Source organism: Kalmanozyma brasiliensis (assembly GCF_000497045.1).
Source record: "Kalmanozyma brasiliensis GHG001 unplaced genomic scaffold PSEUBRA_SCAF2, whole genome shotgun sequence".
Taxonomy (NCBI): Eukaryota; Fungi; Basidiomycota; class Ustilaginomycetes; order Ustilaginales; genus Kalmanozyma; species Kalmanozyma brasiliensis.
This window is the reverse complement of record NW_015961959.1, coordinates 212175-229210: the sequence shown is the minus strand read 5'-3', so window position 1 is coordinate 229210 and position 17036 is coordinate 212175. Positions and strand designations below refer to the sequence as shown.

At 58.5% G+C, this 17036-nt stretch overlaps 4 protein-coding genes across 4 annotated transcripts; all 4 read right to left on the bottom strand.

Moving 5' to 3' along the window:
- Window positions 1-1123: 1123 nt before the first annotated feature.
- On the bottom strand, window positions 1124-4708 carry PSEUBRA_002577 (uncharacterized protein; the record flags this gene model as incomplete). Its single annotated transcript, XM_016437000.2, has 1 exon — window positions 1124-4708. The coding sequence occupies one exon, from the start codon at window positions 4706-4708 to the stop codon at window positions 1124-1126; it is 3585 nt and encodes a 1194-aa protein (XP_016292489.2).
- Window positions 4709-7265: 2557 nt separating this feature from the next.
- PSEUBRA_002576 (Biotin/lipoyl attachment) lies at window positions 7266-8917 on the bottom strand (the record flags this gene model as incomplete). The annotated part of the gene is made up of 2 exons (XM_016436999.1): window positions 7266-8568; window positions 8748-8917. The coding sequence occupies 2 exons, from the start codon at window positions 8915-8917 to the stop codon at window positions 7266-7268; spliced, it is 1473 nt and encodes a 490-aa protein (XP_016292488.1).
- A 975-nt stretch (window positions 8918-9892) lies between these two features.
- On the bottom strand, window positions 9893-14167 carry PSEUBRA_002575 (Variant SH3 domain protein; the record flags this gene model as incomplete). Its single annotated transcript, XM_016436993.2, has 1 exon — window positions 9893-14167. The coding sequence occupies one exon, from the start codon at window positions 14165-14167 to the stop codon at window positions 9893-9895; it is 4275 nt and encodes a 1424-aa protein (XP_016292487.2).
- A 1784-nt stretch (window positions 14168-15951) lies between these two features.
- PSEUBRA_002574 (Glutathione S-transferase, N-terminal) lies at window positions 15952-16902 on the bottom strand (the record flags this gene model as incomplete). The annotated part of the gene is made up of 1 exon (XM_016436997.1): window positions 15952-16902. One exon carries the CDS (start codon window positions 16900-16902, stop codon window positions 15952-15954), a length of 951 nt encoding a protein of 316 aa, XP_016292486.1.
- Between the last annotated feature and the right edge of the window lie 134 nt (window positions 16903-17036).

Sequence of the window (17036 nt, the reverse complement as noted above, 5' to 3'; positions counted from 1 at the left end):
GATGGTTGCCGTTGCCGTCTAGTCTTGATGAGGGAAAAGAAGATGAATGGATGGATGGATGCGAAGGAGAAGGAAAAGGATGCGAGGCAGAGTGATGAACGGAGAGGAGGAGGAGCAAGGCCACCACCAAGGTCCGACACGCACACGCGCTTTTTGGCAGACACGCCTCAGAGCTGGCTGAGCACGAAAGGCTGCAGCAACCAAAAAGTGGGCGGCTGCTGCTGCTGCTGCTGTTGCCGCTCCTGCAATGTACCATTCCAACGCCTTTGTCACGCATTCTCAAGCCCTTGCTCGAGCCAATTCACGCATGCCCCTCCAGTTCGGCCTCTCTTCCGTTCGATGAGGACAGCCGAGAAGGAGTGCAGATCGTCGAGTAAGCGAGAGTCGCTCTGAACGAGAGTCGCCTTTGCCTCAAGTGTGTGTGTGAGTGTGAGTTTCAGATTGGGAACCCTTTCTTGTCTCGCTCCTTCATCAGTCCAACACTTTTTGCTAAGGCACTTGTCGAGTCAGATGCATGCTCCTGCATTAGCTTCTTCATTTCGATACAATTTCTCGGCTGTCAACTGCTTGACCAATACAAATCTGGCACTGCCCAATCCAATCAATTTGAATCGCCTCGCTGTCCGACGTGGGAAAAAAAGCCAAAGTCCCTTTCATCACCCTTGCAACACGTCGAAGTCGCCTTTGACGCGAGGCGTGTCGGTCAAGCCCTCCGTTCATATTCCTCTCGCCTTCAACACGAGATCGGGCTACCACCATCGCCTTGTCAGCTCGCTTCTTCATCTCGCAGTGACGCTCGTACCTCCTCTCTCCATTCTTGCAGATGAGCAAGCTCGCGAAGAGGCCATACAGCTTCAGGATTAGAAAGAGATAGGGGCTAGGCACAGCAGCGTAATGCACCATGCACGGTCGCGTCCAGATAGAAGCCACGACTCAAACGCCCGATCAGGCACGTCCCGTTTGTGCTCCTGACAGCCTTGACGCGCAGCCGCAAGGGGCATGCTTCTCATCCGACCTTCTCTCTCACACATTGTTCTCGTCGGTCCTGTGATCTGTGAGGGCAGTTCCCAAGGTTATCAATGGTATACTAAAAGTACATGTAACGAATAGCAACGGGTGCTGTCTAGGCAGCGATCGCGTGCATAGGAGCAGCCACCATGCCAGTAGGCGTAGCTGTGCCGCTCGAGTACCGCTTCGAATCCGCCGCCAACTCAATGCCCAGCCCTCGAGGCGGGCTCCCTTGCAGCTGTCGACGCAAGCTCTTGGGACTCGGGTGCGCAATAACCTCCTGCATCATCTGTTCGCGCGCCAGCTTGCGCAGATCGCGGCTGCTGTACTCGGTCGAACGCGATCTTCGCAGCGGCATCGACTGCGCGGCCAAGAGCGAGCTCAGTGCTGGCATCGTCGACGATGCGCTCATGCCATCCTGTCGACGTGACTTGGGCGATCCCGCATGACCGAGCAGCGTGTCGTCGTCAGAGGCCTGTTCCTTGATCCGCTGCGGAGGTGCAGGAAAGTCAAAGTCTTCAGCTAGCGATGACTCCAGGCTGCTAGACCGATCCGCTCGCTCGGTGCGGCCCTCATCCGTACCCTCCTCCTGCTGAGCTGGGTCGGGGACGGTAGCGTCGATGGCCGTGTGGAACGAGGTGACGCTCACATTGTCCCAGTCGTTGCGCATCAGAGCCGGAGGAGCAACCGAGAGATGAGCGCGAGACTGCGACGAGACTCGCCTCTCGGGAACAGGAGGACGCGCCAACTTTGTCCTCGAGACCGACGTCTTCGAGACCGATGTTGGCAGCATTGCTTCACTGGTCGTCTGGACTTGAGGGATCGCTTCAGCAGGCTCAAGACCCATCAGTGCCAGTCGTGCGGCAAGCAGCGGGTCGCTCTGCTTCTTCTTGGCGTACTTGTCCTGCATCTCTGCTTGGCGTCGGCGTTCCTTTTCGGCCAGTCGCTGTTCCTTCTTGAGCAGCTCGTGCTGTTTGGCTCGAGCTGCTTCGTCGGAAGTCGCGTACGAGCGTGGCGTCCGCTGCGACTTGCTCTCCTTCTTAGCGCTTTCCTCTTCTTTGCTGTCAACGGGTCGAGCTGGCGCTGCCTCCTTCGGAGGTGTCAGGTTCAGCGCACTAAGCAGAGGCACAAACGACGGAGAAGGCGAGACCGCAGCGGGGACACTGCTTGCCATGATAGGCTGCTCTGCAGGCCCCGTCGACTGGCGGTCGTGGAATGCAGAGAGTCTCGCAGAGCGGCTCGACAGAGAGCGGATCAACCTGGATGCAAAGTGATCCGCGCTCTCCGTCTTGACGGGAGCTGAGGGCGCTTGAAGCTTTGCCAGACTGGCGGCTCGTGAATCACCGACTCGGACGGAATGGTCCACCATCGGCTCGGGAGCTGAGTGCGTCTCGACCTGCGCATCCGACAGCTGCTGCAGTTTGCGGCTGAGCTGGTCATTGAGCTTCTGCTGTCGCTGCGTTTCTCTGCCGTCGACCCGAGTAGCAGCAAGCTTCTTGGGCAGCGTGTTGCTGCGAGACAAGGTAGGAGCCTCGGCAGTTGGGATCATTCGCCGAGCAAAGCCATCGCCGACCCAGTCCTGGACTCGGCCCTTGCCAAGGGCGATCACCTCGGTTCGTCTGGCCTGACCCACTTCGGCCTCCAAGACGCTCGAGGCATCCTCAGAAAAGCGGCTCTCGCTCCAATGACCGCTGCTGCGAGCCGTCATCCGCGATGCTGTGCTCGCTCGTTGCGCCTGTCGCGGTGTCAGTTGGCTGTAGGTCGAGCCGGTGGAGCCTTCAAGACGATGCTGACGACCACGCGTAGGCAGCGGACCGACCGAATCAGCGTCACGGTCAGCATCCCTACCGGGCTGATCGAACAGCTGGCCGAGCGTCGGGGAAACGTGGCGCGCGCGAATGGTGCTCGCTGGAGAGGCCTCCGAGGGAGCATCCGAGATGGCCGACAAGTCGATCGCCTTATGCTGTGCTGCCAGAGCACGAGCAGCGTGGGTCGCGCTGGACCTGGAAGAGCGAGACGACGTCATCTCGTGCTTGGTGTCGGAGTGCGTGGTGGTCTGCGAGCTCGACTCCAGGTGCTCTGAGCCCGCTTCAGATGTGGCTTCGAGCTTGTCGGCGGCAATCGCTTCGGTATCGACATTCGCTTGCTTGTCGGCTCCAGTGAGAGGGCGGAAGAAGAGACCATGGTGATTGTGATCCTCGTCGCTGCCCTTTTCGGAAGCATTCGTGTTGACGAACAGTTCGCGCAGCTTGAGGATCGGTGTGTCAGCCTCGCCGGCACTGATCAAAGACCAAGGACGATCCGCAATGTCTGCGATACTGTGAGTGCCGGGAGATCGGCGAGCTCCGCCAATCAAAGGGGAAGAGGTGGATGCGAGCTTCTGCTTGGCGGTCACAGACTTGGATGGAGCAGCTCGAGGTTGAGTGCCGGCACCTCGACGAGCATGATTGCTCGGGATAGAAGCATCTATGCTTCCGGTGCGAGCGCCAACGAGGCCGAGCCCGACGATCTGGCCCGGATCGCTCTGCCTGCGTCCGGTAGGTGCGTCGGGCGACGTGCTGGATTGACTATCGGCAAGGATCTCTTTGACCATGTCAGGCTCGCTGTCCGATCCCGTCTGCGACGCGTTACGGGCACGGTACGATGACGCAGGACTGCCACCTCGGGGCGAGTCATCCACCTCGAGAGTGCAGTAGGTCTTGCCGTAAACCGGAGTGCTGGAGCTGCTGTCAATCTCGTCTTGCTTGACTTCGGGAGCGGGCTTGCGCCTGACAGCGCTTGCCGAACGCGATGTCTTGACAGGCGACTCGGAGTTTCTCCGTCGGACCAGATTGTCAGCGCTGGCTCGCGAGATGTGGCTGACGTCGGCAGCCGACGTGTCATCGAGAGCGGAGGCTTCCATGATCGGCTTCCAGCTTTCGATTTCGGGCGTGCTGGGACGCGGGGCAGCGTTTCGTGTCTTGCCAAAACGAGACCGCAACGAGGGTCTGCGAGAGGGACTCGTGGACGTCGCTCCCTTTGACTCGCTGGTGGGCGCTCCTGGAGTCGGGAACAACTTGCTGAGGGACGCAGCCATCTCAGGAAGGGGTGGCGCGGGTTGGGAAGATTCTGGATGAGAAGAGCCGCCGCCAAAGATGGAACTGATCATAGAGAAGCTCCTGCTCCTCCTCCTCTCGCCCAGGTTCAGGCTCAGACGGCGCCGGCGTTGTGGAGCTACGGGATCGTCTGGTTTGGCGACTTGAGAAGTGGCAAGCGGGATCGGATCCGAGATGGGCAACGATGCAACAGGTACGGACCGAGCGGTAGAATGACGGCCTTTTCTTGCGTTGGAACGATCTGCGATGGACGGGTCTCGCGGAGAGATCTCATCAGGGAGCGACGGGAAAGCGAACGTCGAAATCTTGCTGTGTCCACGATCCGTGACCTTGGCTGCTCCTGATGCGTCTTTGCGGTCAGCAGGGACGACGGTAGTAGGCCGCGACTTGACATCGACCATAGAGCTCGAGCCTTGAAGCACAGGTACGGGATGTGACACGAGATCAGGCGTGATGGTCACCTTGATTGGACCCGAGAAGGACTTTCTGCGGAACATGCGTGCAAAGCGACTAGGCGACGCGTCGGCAGGGTTGGCGATAGCTGCTGTTGTGGCTGTTGCTGATCCTGCAGCGGCAGCGTGGACTGGCGCTACTGCGGAGGCCATACTGCTCGACGTTGCGATGTTTGCGGAGGTAGCTGCGTTGGACGAGTCTATCGAGGCAATACGACGACTAAGACTGGATCTACGGAAAAGACCGTTGCCCAAGTCGGATCGGTCTCGAAGTGAGCTGCTGGTGCCAGTCGAGGAAGAGGCTGGCGGGAAGGGCGACTTGGATTTGGTGCTCTTCCTTCTCAAGAGCGTGGTTGATGTAGACAGTGGCACTTCGCGTGCTGGGCCGTCTGCTGATGGAGAGGGTCGGCGATGCAGGGACGATGATCCCGACAAGGATGGCTCGATGTCTGGTATAGATGCTGGCCACGATGTGACGGCAGTTGGAGGACCAGTGAAGTCGAAGGGCGTGTGCTGCTGATGGGATAAAGGAGAGTTCGCCCAAGGAGGAGCGGGGTCTTTTGAGGATCTGCGACGGAGTGACGGAGAAGGGGGGCGAGTGTTTGCGTTGGAAGACCTTGGAGCTAAAGGTGATTGGTGACCTTGAGGATGTAGTGGTGATTCGCCGACGCCGGGGTGGTCGCTACTTGAATAGTGAGCTGATCGATGGTTATGGAAGGCCGCTTGACTGTGGTGAGTAGACAAGAGGAAAGGGTCGTCGTCCGTGTGGATAGCAGAGTTTGGCCGGAAGCAACGAGCTGATGGGCGACGTGGGAGATGATACGGCAGCGAGTGAAGCTGGGAGGAAGAAGGCACAGGTGCAGGTGCGAGACGCGGCGTGTTTTCGACCATTGTTGGCAGCTGCGGGGATGGTTTGAGGAGTTGCAGAAAGTGCATGCTTGGCGATTGGGCTAATGGGTGGGGGAGGCGTCGGGCGCTTGTTTCACGGCATAGCTAAGCGATGATTAGAGCTTGAGGTGAAGTGAGGAGTCTGATCGGCTCTCAATGACGCTCGGCGCTTGACGAGGGCTGAGGCCGGTCAAGTGAAAGGGAAGCAGCCGCTGCTCAGCAAGGTTGATATCACGATGAAGCTCGGGTGGTGGTGGTGGGCGTCTAGGAAAAGCTTAAGTTGGAAGCGAGGCCGGGGCTGAGCTAGCGGAGTGGAGAGAGGGTTCTGGCGGCTAGCTGGATATGAAGACTGGAGGGCGATGACCGGATACAGGGAAGGGTGAGAGGACGAGGAGCAAAGGCCGCTGGCTGTCCAAGAGGGAAAGGAGATGATGGACGATCAAGAAGTGTCTCAGCCCGTCGATCATCAGCGGGTCAATCTTGTGGAGCCAAAGCTGGTTCTGACGAGCCTTGCTCTGGATGCGATGAGCTTGGTGAGACCATGATCAAGATGGCTCAGTCCGTCTGCCCATCTTAGAAGGCTGAGCAAGTCGTGACTGCAACGAGAACGCCATGCATGCATGAGAAAGGGCTCCTATCTCGATGCTGACCACAAAGTGGAGAAAAAAAGGCGGTTCAAGCTCGCTTACTCTCAGACTGTCACAGCGCTTCACAGCAGCAGCAGCAGCAGCACCAACTCAAAGAGCGCACGGCTGAGCGTTAAAGATCATTTTAGCTTGTGCGCGTGGGCAGGCAGGCGGTGAGCCGAGCCTGTGGCTCGCGGTGCAACTCTGCAGCCCTTGACGCCCAATTTTCCTTTCTTGTCTCGCCTGCTTTTTGAGAAAAAGGAGTTTACATTTCACACACCGCCAGCCAGCCACGACTGCTGTCTGCACCTTGATCCTCCATCCTGGTCGATGTTGAGATCGCTGTTTCGCTGCTAAGGCGTCGTGGAAGGCTCTACGGATGAATCGAAAGTTCGTCACCACAAGCAAAGTTTTGCAGGGTGCAAGGTCGTGTGGGGCCGACAAACCGTCGATCCTGTCATCCTCGCCGATTGGGCGCCCTGTAGGCACCATTGTCCCTCATATTCAAGGGTCTCTGCCCCGGTTTGCTTGAGCTTGAACTCAAACGTACCTGCATCATGGTTGTCCTCCTTTGCACAGGTGAGCTCGTCGGCAAGATCAGCCGGAAACCAAGAAGGCGTCGAGAAAAGTGAGACAGGGTCAGCTGGGTTCACAATTTCTTAGCCGAGAAAACAGCGCAAGCGCACTTTTGAGGCAGCAGAGAGGCAGAGCAAGCAAAAACAGGGGCCCGCATCCGTCGCCTTTTTTTACGCGCTTAAATTTCCAGGGCGTCTTCGGATCAAATCCCAAAGCGACGGTTCAGATCTCAGCATCACGAGCAGCAGCAATCCCATCTGCTCGGTCGACCCCTTGCACTGCCGTGAAACAACGCCCATCTCGCATAGCCGCCCGTCCCTAAGGGAGAGACACCCTGCTAAGCGCCTCCTCCTCTTAGCACCGTCGATTGCAGCGCCCTGACAAGGTAGCTACGCATCCGTTCACAAGCAAACAGGACCGCCTCCTTGGTCGCTGATGAGCTCTGTCGACCAAGCATGTACCGCACGAAACACGAAACACACCTCAAAACCAAAAGCAAGCCAGATTCAGACGCGAGAGTAGCATTATTTGTGTGTATGACGAGACAAGTGGCGCAGTCCAGTTAGCATGGCGACCTAGGTACGGTAAGGCGAAGGCGCGATCGCCGATCTGAGGTTTGACTAAAGAAGCATGCTCGGCATGTCCTCGATGTACTGCTTCAGCTTGACCAGGAACGTCACGGCTTCACGGCCATCCAGCAATCGGTGGTCGTACGTCAGCGCAACCACCATGATGGGGCGGATCTCCACCTTGCCGTTCACCACCCACGCCTTGTCCTTGACGGCGTGCATGCCCAAGATGGCCGAACCGGGCAGGTTCAGGATGGGCGTGCCGAACAGCGAGCCAAAGACACCACCGTTGCTGATGGTGAACGTGCCGCCGCTCATGTCCTCGAGCGTCAGCTTGTTGTCGCGCGCCTTCTTGCCCAGATCGGCGATCGCCTGCTCGATCTCGATCAGCGACATGCTCTCCAGGTTGCGCACCACGGGCGTCACCAGTCCCTTGTCCGTCGAGACGGCGACCGACAGGTCCACAAAGTCGCGGTAGACGATCGTGTCACCCAGACCGGCACCCTCGATGCTAGCGTTGGCAGCAGGCACGTCCTGGAGCGCCATAGCCGACGCCTTGGCGAAAGCTGACATGAAGCCCAGCTTGACGCCCTTCTCCTTGAGGATGCGGTCCTTGTGTCGTGCGCGGAACGCCATCAGGTTCGACATGTCGATCTCGTTGAACGTCGTGAGCGAAGCGGCCGTGTTTTGCGATTGCTTCAATCGCTCGGCGATCCTCAGACGCATGCGCGACATCTTGACGCGGTTCTCCTCTCGGCTGCCAGCGCTAGGTTTCGAGCCGGAAGAGGAAGAAGAGGAGGAGGAAGAAGACGACGAAGACGACGACTTGGAAGGCGAAGACGATGAGGAGGAGGAGGAGGACGAAGACTTGGAGGAAGGAGCCGAGGGACGCGACGAAGGATCAGCCGAGGGTGCGGGCTTCTTGTCGTCCGTCTTCTTCTCGGGCTGCTTCGACTGCTTCGACTCGTCCTGCTTGGGCTTGTCATCCTTCTTCTCCTCCTTCTGGGGCTTGTCATCCTTCTTTTCCTCCTTCTTGTCGTCCTTCTTCTCTTCCTTCTTGTCGCCGCCAGAGCTGGCGCCTCCAGAGGGAGCCTCACCAGGCTCGAGCTTGAAGAGGTCCTTGCCCACCTCGACGGTGTCCTCCTCCTGGGCGAACACCTCGACAATGGTACCGGATTGAGGAGCGTTGACCGAGACGTCGATCTTGTCCGTTTCGATGGTAGCCACCTCCTCATCAGCCTGCACAAAGTCGCCGACCTTCTTGTTCCACTGCTTCAAGGTACCCTCCGTGATGGACTCGGCCATCTGGGGCACCTTGACGATCTCCTTGCGGCTCGTGGAGGTCGAGAAGTTCCTGTGCGATGAAGTAGAAAGTCGAGCGAAGAGTCGATTGGATCCAAGGTGAGCATCGTCGATGGTCGATAAGACGAGTGAAGGTAGCAACAGAGGTGATAGAAAAGCAAGAGTCAGGATTGTCCTTCGTAGGTACACAAGAGGTCAAGCACTCTTCTGAGAGAGGGTTGCAAGACTTACCTCTGAGCAGAGAGAGTGGTGTGGGCACCAATGGCGAACGACTTGTGCGCAGCCGAGGTGAGAATCGTTCGTCGTGCCACGGCAGGGGTGACCATGCGGACGGAACCGCTTCGGAGCGCGAGGCTCCTGGCAGCGCGTGCGCCAGACTGAGCGAAGGAGCGAGCGAGCATCGTGGGGGAAGTCGATCAAGTCGTTCGGTGTCGGTGTCGTCCTTGAGTGAAGTTGAGACGTCTCCGTGTATCTCGCAGATGTGCCCTCCGAGTGTGATGATGGAAGTGGACGGAGAAGAAGAAGCGGAAGAGGAGGAGGATGGAAGAAACGTGTGGAGAGTGTGAGGGTTTGGTCACGGTCCACTGTTTTTGCGCTGCTGTTGCTGCCAAGCAGAGCCGAACCGGCGCTGTGACTGAGAAGAATTTCAGTCGGTGTGCGCCTTCAAACCGCGGACGGCTCGATCCGTGTTGCTTTTGAGTGACGCAGCAGCAACAAGACAAAGGTGTGGAGATATTCGGATTCAAGATCGTAGACCCTCAAACTGAATCGATTCAATTGGACCGAGGCAATTTCGAAACACTTCCCCTTCTCAAATTTGTATTCAATGACGGACGAGCCAGCCGCCGAGAACCTTGCTCCATAGCCACGCAAATTCGCCGATGTGCTCCCATCGACACGCACCTGAGCCGGACCATCATCAACACGTTTGGTAGCAGCTTGGCCCATGTATACATCTGTCTGCGGTATCGACCGAGCCGCGACTTCTCAGACTAGGAGTAGCGGTGTGACGGGGATGCACGGGTGGCAGTCTTTGTTCTGACTCGGCGACGAGGCGGGGCGGATCTTTCCGTGGCACCGTCCGGCAGTGGCGGCATCGTTCCCTTTGACACTTCGAGGTTCGCCGGTGACCTACTACCGCCGCTCATGCTTGCTCTGCGCGAGGGTATGTCAAGCAAGCTGTTCCGGTAGCTCCGTTGAGTGAATTGACCGACGAATCATCTTCCGAATCGACCCTCCATGCCCGAGATGGCTAGCCCTCAATCACATTCGAGCACTCACACGAGCTACGCAAAAGAGGAACGATTGTTAGAGACGATGAAGCAGCATCCGGACAGATGAAAGCATTCCTCGCTACTCCTTCTCTCGCTGCAGCCTCACGCCTTGTCGGTGCGCCAGTTGAAGATGTCAAGTCCGCCCGACTTGCCGTTCTCGGCGCCATGGCTGCTCTGACGCAGCGACAGGCTTCCCGTCGTCGAGGCTGTTCCCGATGCATTCGTTGCCGCATTGGATTTGCTGCCGGCTCGAGGCTCGAGCAACAAGCTGCGACGGTACAAGTCATCCGCTCCTCGACCTCCTTGCGCGCCTTGCACGTCATCCAGAGCGCGCTTGAGGAAGTTTTGCATCTCGGGCACCTCCACCAAGTTGTACGGCACCTGGAAGCGTTGCACTTCGCCCATGATGCGGCTGATCTTGACGTACTTGTCAAAGTTGAGCAGCTTCTTCTCCGGATTCGACGGACACGGTCGCGTCGCCGCATTGCCTTCATGGCAGAAGGTCAGATCCGTCAAGAACAGACCCAAGAACGGGATCGCAGGTGGCGTCGTGTTGCGTAGCCGCTCGCGATAGCTGGCATAGTTGCGCGTGTGCTCGACTGCGCTTCGTTGTCGGTCCATCATCGCGCGGTACTTGGTCGACAGGCCATCCCACGTCTTCTTGAGCCGCGCAATCGTCGACGAGTTGAGCGCGCACTGAATCGCCATGAGCGTGTGGAAGTTGTTGAGCTGCTCGCATCGATCGCCCAGCTTGATGAAGTATTTCAGCAATTGCGTCCTCTTTCTCGCGTCCACCTCGTTCAAGATGCACTCGCTGATCCAACCCGTGATCCTCGTCGACATGGACGACATGCTCTTGACGTGCACATCTTGGATGCCGCCTGCCGCCTTGGTCTCTTTGGTGTATCGGGAGCCCAGCAGCTCTTCCGGCTGGATCGCGCAGTACAACTTGCTGTCGATGATGGTCAGCTGGCGAGCCAGCTCGAGCGGGTCAAAGTCGATGATGTGGATCCGGTCAAACTGCTCGTTGCGCAAATGCGAGAGCAGCGTCTTGGACACCACCGACGTCGGAGGCAGCGCACCTCCTTTCGAAAAGGCCGACGGTGCGTACATCTGCGAAGCTTCGGTCATGGTCAGACCAAGTCCAGTCTTGATGCGCTCCGACGAGATGACGCGCTGCAGACTGCCAGGCCCGCGGTTGTTGCCCACCAAGACGGTCGTCTTTTGCGTGCCTCCGTCGAGCCGCTTGCGCGCCAGCTCCGCGAGTCGGTGCGCCGGTCCAGCTGTCGCACTCGCCGTGGCCCAGCGCTCCACCAACGGGATAAGCTGCTGCAGGATAACTCGGTCCGTCGAGGGGTTCCAGTGATTCTCCAGCCAGCTCTTGAGCAGGTTGAGCACGCGCAGACGGACCGGCACCAGCTTTCGATCGTTCCAGCGGGTCACGTCCGCCTCGCTCATGGGCAGATCGGCGGGAGGCTTCATCTCGAATCGCGCGACCAGCGCCTCGAGCAGCTCTTGCGGTGAAGTGAACATCCGGAAGCACAGGAAAAAGGCGGTCGAGAACGTCGCTTCGGTCATGGCATCGTGCGGCGTCATCTTTTCCACGAGTGCCTTGAGAGTGGCACCGGTGACCTGACCCTCCGAGTTGCAAACCACGTCGGAAGCATCGTAGCCGGGGCCCATGTAGCGAGACTCGATGGAAACAGGGGCGGCTCTCGGTTCCCTGTACATCGACTGGCGTTCGACGACGCCACCGGCCAGCTGCTTGGCAGCCGTTTGAGCGGTCGTGTGGGCATCTTGAACCGCTGCGCCTGCCTGCTGCTGCTGTTGCTGTTGCTCGAACGAGGGGCGGGCCGAGGTCTCTCCCGTCGCCTCGGACCGGATGGATTGGCTGGTGGATCGCGATGTCCTGGCCGCATCCTGCGAGTAACGGTCGACGGAGGAACCCATGCCAGAACCGCTGCGATCGCCGGCTCTCGAGGCTTCGTTACGAGAGGGAGCATACTGCGCGTTGCGGTCGGTGTAGGACGATGGAGGTCTGCCTGCGACTGTGGTCTGCCCGGCGTGCGAGCCATGTCGCTGGTCAACGTAGTCGGCTTCGCTATGCTCGTCCTCTTGAATGTCGTCGAAGCCATTCTGGTGCTCGTCACGCTCGTAGTTTTGCTTGAGGAGCGACAAGCTTGTCGCTTTGCGGCCGAGGAAGGACAGCGTATTCTTTCGGCGAAGGTCTTGCGTTGCACCTGCTGCTTCGACACCTTGGGGCGAACCTTCGCGCGATGGCTCGTCCTGATACTGCCCCATCGAGGCGATCATGGTCCCTGCAGCACGTGAGTTGCGCGCTCGAGACGCTTCGGGGAGCGCGACGGTGAACGAGGGATCGAGTCGATCGATACAGAGTCGCACCGCTCCCACACACTCGCCGCCCGTCCGCAAGACGCTCGTGGCCGCCTGCAGGAGGCGAGACTTGTCTTCGGCCTCGGCGACCGAGCCGGCTGTGATGGAAACGGAGGGAGCCGACGTCACCACGCGCGCCGCCGTGACGAGCTGCGTGGTGGCCTCGTACAGATTCTCGCGCGTCTCCCAGAGAATGGCCGTTTCGCGAGGTCGAATCTGCTGGAGGAAGGCATTGTTGTTGACAGCTTCGACCACGAGCAAGAGATTGCGCACACCGACGACCGCCTCTCGGGTCATGTCGATGAGGTAGGCGTAGCTCGAAGCATGACTTTCGGAAGTGTGGGTGTGGACGTGGCCGATAAAGGCGGCAATGATGGAGAGCAGCTGGTCGTTATTGATGCTGAGGCGCTGCATGACTTCGTAAGCGGTGCGTTCGACCGAATGAGGCGGGCCATCGTCTTCGCCATTGGAGCCGACTGAGCCGTGCTGCGAGCCAGTGTCGTGACCTGACATGGATTCGGGCGACTCAGAGCTAGAATCGGATCGAGAGCGTCCCATGCCGATCTGATGAGCCACGGCAGCAGCTACGACGCCCGCACGTCCATCGAGCTGGCGCTGCGTCATGGAGCGAGCCTGTGCGACAGCGTGAGCGCCACCGTCCGAGGAATCGACGGAGCCTTCCGAGGGTTGGCGTCGTTGCGAGTTGGTACGACGCGTGGCTGCGTAGCTTTGAGCTGGATCGTGGCGATCGTCATAATGCAGCTGACGTGCTGACGCGTACGAAGTCCGCACGCCCGAGTCGCGAATCTGCGAGTAGCCGGGGGTAGGCGTCTTTTCCAACTCTTGACGGATCGCGGAAGAAGCGGTGCTGGTCTGGGCGTACAGATCGTCGTAGACGGAGGAGCGACGTTCGGGCACAGGCACGCCGCAGTCGACGGCGACGGCAAGGAAGCTACGCACATTGACCAGCACCTGATCCGCCAATGCAAGCATGGTATCCATCTCTGCCGGTCGGTAGGAGTCGTCGACCATGGGCGCGGACGCGGTACGCGCTTGGGCTACGAGCTTGCTGAGCTCCGACAAGATCGCTTTGCGCTCACGAGCGAGATGCGGATTCGCTTTGAGGATGGGCGACTCGCGCGTCAAACAGTCGGTGGCCGAAAGCACGGACCGCACGGAAGAGATGACGCAGGCGGTGGATGGCTGAAAGTGAGCCACGCGCTGGGCGCGGACGGCGTTGCGCAGGAGCGAGATGGCGTGCAGGATAGGATCCAATACACTTCCATCGCCTTGATCGGGCATCGGCGTCGAGGTGGGCGTTGGCGATCGCGTCGAGCTTGCCGAGAAGAACCGCTCGCGCTGGGGAAAGTTCTCCGCCGTGTAAGGATATCCGGCGGCATGGTCGAAATCGGACGAAGTCTGGCTGGTGGTGGGGTTGCGAAGCGCATCGTTGTCGTGATCATACGAATAGCTGTCGTTCTGACCATCATCCGAGACATAGACCGCCTCCTGGTCGACATAATTGCTGGGAAACCAGCCCCGTTGGCCATCTAGTTCGCCATCCCACCAGCCGGAGGGGTCGCGGTTGTAGACTTTGATGACTTGACCTGCTTGGAAGGAGAGGCAGGTGGCGTTGTTGGAGTTGAAGTCGTGGAGCGCGACGACGTGTTCTTCGGACTGCGTCTCTTCGTAGTCCTCGTCTTCGTCGTCGTCGTCGTCGTCGTCGTCATCGTGGTCTGCATAGGATGGGACGAAGCTGGCACTGGATTGTGCCTGTACGTCGTTGGCCCATGTCGCCATGTTGGGGCGTTGTGAGGAGGCAGCGGCGCGTTCGAAGCGGGAGGAAAAGGGGCTTTCTACGCTGTGGGTCGACTCTGCAGCTGGTTGAAAGGAGCGCTGTGCCGAGTTGCGATGGTTGTTGATAGCGCTGCTGCGGTTGTCGGTGGTCCTAACACCAGTATAGGCGGAAGCGGACGACGCCATGTCGCACTGTCGTCGTGTGCTGCGTGTGAAGTGGTAGGCAGCGACGAGAGGAGGATGGCGGACGCGATCAGACGAATGAGGGGGTCGAAAGCAGAACGAGGAGCATCACAGGGCATCCGAGTCCAATCTACGAGGTTCGGCAGAGTATGAAAGAAGGCTGATGCGGGATGGCGCTATATGGCAATGGTCACGCAGGAGGTGAGCGGCAGGCGCGCGTTGAGGAGGACCGAGCGTGGACTGAACAATGCGATTGCGGGCTCTGTGGATGCAGCGGAGGAGTTGTTGGATTCGAGAACAATCAAGCGAGCGAGGTAAGACGGCGCTGAGGCTCCGGGCCAAGAGAAAGGGCGCGCGAGAGAAAGCAACGGGTCGCGGAAGGAGAGAAGGCGTGACCAGGGCTGCTCTGCGATCGTGTCCGAGGAGTGAGAGAGCGAGAGAAGAAGAGAAGGAGTGGGCAATGAAAAGAGCGTTGAGCGATGGCGGATCGGATCAAGGACAAGGGAGGGTCGGTGAAGATGCGGTGTTGAGGATGCAAACGATGGCGATGATGGTGATGGTGTTGGTCGTTGGTGATGCTATCGTGACCCCGATATGGACAGTTGGATCTGTGTGAGTTGCTTCGCTGTGATGTTCTGTGCTGTGCCTTGCGCCTGTGTGTGTGACACATTTCAAAAAGCTATTTCGCCCTGCTGCTCAGCAGAGCTCGCTTTTTCCAGATTTGATTGATTTGTTTATATTTTATTGACTAATTTCGCTAGCTCGATTTTTAGGGGTCCAAGGCTGCGCGTGACTGACGGACAAATTGACTGACCCAGAGCGACTTTCGCCCGCCGTTGAGCAAAGCACAACGCCGAGCCAGCCCGCGAGCCGTCACGTCTGATCCCGCAAGTGTCAAACCCGTTTCGAATTAGATCTCGACAGCTCTCTCATCCGACCATCCACCGAGGCGAGCTGCTTGTATTCAGCATGGTCGGTCGGAAGCATGCCATCGCCCACTGTGTCCCTTCGCCTCGTCACGCTCGACAGGGGTACTGCTTCATGTGATCATCTCGAAAGCATTCGGCTAGCCGAAATGAGGTGCCGCAGCTCACAGAGTGGGAGCTCGTCTCTGTTCCACGTGATCCGAATGGGACTGATTTCACTCGAATCATGGCAAGAGCATCTGACGCTTGCGATGATGCCATCAAGACTAGGATGGAGAGACGCTTTGTCTCACAAAATCGCCCTGGCAGCTCGTAGCACCTTTCTGACGCTCAAGCGCTGAATCAGGGCGCCACAGCCGATTTGGTAAGCTCGTCGCTGTTGTGTAGTCTCACTACCTCATCGGTGCCAACGAGCAAGCAGTCAGCGGAAAGGCCATCTTTGACGTGGCGGTAATCCCACAGCAACAAGGCAATGCCGGTTGACGACCGAATCAAGGTTCAGGGTCCACTTGTTGCCTGCCTTACTGATGCTGCCGTTAGTGTCCTCGTGGCTCTGCAGAGTCGATCCCTCGCTGTCACCGAGCCGATGTCAGGGTCGTGAGAAAACAAAGCTGGATCTTGACAACCATTCCGCGCGCTGTATGGCTCCCCTTCCTATCTCATAAAGCATCTCCATTGTTGGTCTTGCCGAGCTGGATCCGACGAAATGGGTCGCCGCGCGGGTGGCAACACTGTCGCGCCAGGAACAACAGTCAAGGCGGCAGAGAGCGTTACTGGACTGTCCTTCAAAGCATAACATACCGTACAGACTCGTAGAGAAATCGCACAGGCCAAAGATCAAGTCGTCCTACGGTTGCGCCCCTAAGCATCTAGTGGCAACATATGAGGCAACGGTCCCCTCGGCTCGATCCCCGCGTTGCCTCCAACACGAGAGTACCCTCGCTTGATGTGTTCGAAGTTGGTCCAGTCGCTAAACGCCTTCTCGCCCCAGTAAAGCCTCTGCAGGTATCGATGGATGTGCGGATAGTCGTGTCGGATCATCTTGATGTTACACCTGAACAGCGTATGGTAGCCCACATCGAAGCGGACGAGCGTTGGGTACAGACGGATGTCCGCATCGCTCAGCCCCACCTCGGGAACCAAGTACTCCCTTCCATCCGACAGCAGCGTCTCGAGCCGGTCAAGCGATGAGAAGAGATTGTCGACTTCCTTGTCGTACACCTCTTGCGTGGTCGCGAACCCCGTCTTGTAGACGCCGTTGTTGATGTTGGGGTAGATCCACTCGTTGAGCTCGTCGATCTTTCGGATGGCTTCGGGCTGATCGATGGGGTAGTACGTCTTGCCTTTGGCTGGGCTGTCTTCTGGCAGCAAATCGTCGAAAGCGGTGTAGAGGATGCGAATGATCTCGGACGACTCATTGTTGACAATCGTCTCGAGCTTTTTGTCCCACAGGATGGGCACTGTGTATCGGGCCGAGTAGTTGGGATCGGCCTTCAGGTAGAGCTCCTTTGTGTTTTCGCAGCCATAGAGAGGGTCTCCTGTCTCGGCCTTGTCAGTGATCTCGAATGGCCATCCGTTGGGCGTCAAAGTGTAATGTACGACGGCGACATCGATGATATCTTCGAGCTGTTTGAGCGCTCGGACGTGCAAGGTGCGAGACGCCCAGGGACAGATGAGGGCGCAGTAGAGGATGTATCGGCCCTTTTCGGGTTGGTGAGGTCCCACTTTGGAGATCGTATTGCGGAAGGAGGAGACTTGACGGCGGAAGTTGCCATCCTTGCCCGCATGGATGGCGACGCTGTGTTCGGTCATGGTTGACAGAAGAAGAGGTAGGGGACAGAGACCGATGAGCGTTTGTGTCGAAGGAGCCGAGGATGCGGGGCTGGAAGTCGAGCTGGACCCTGAATATATACCGTAGAAGGTAAGATCTTAGTCTGGCAGCCGCA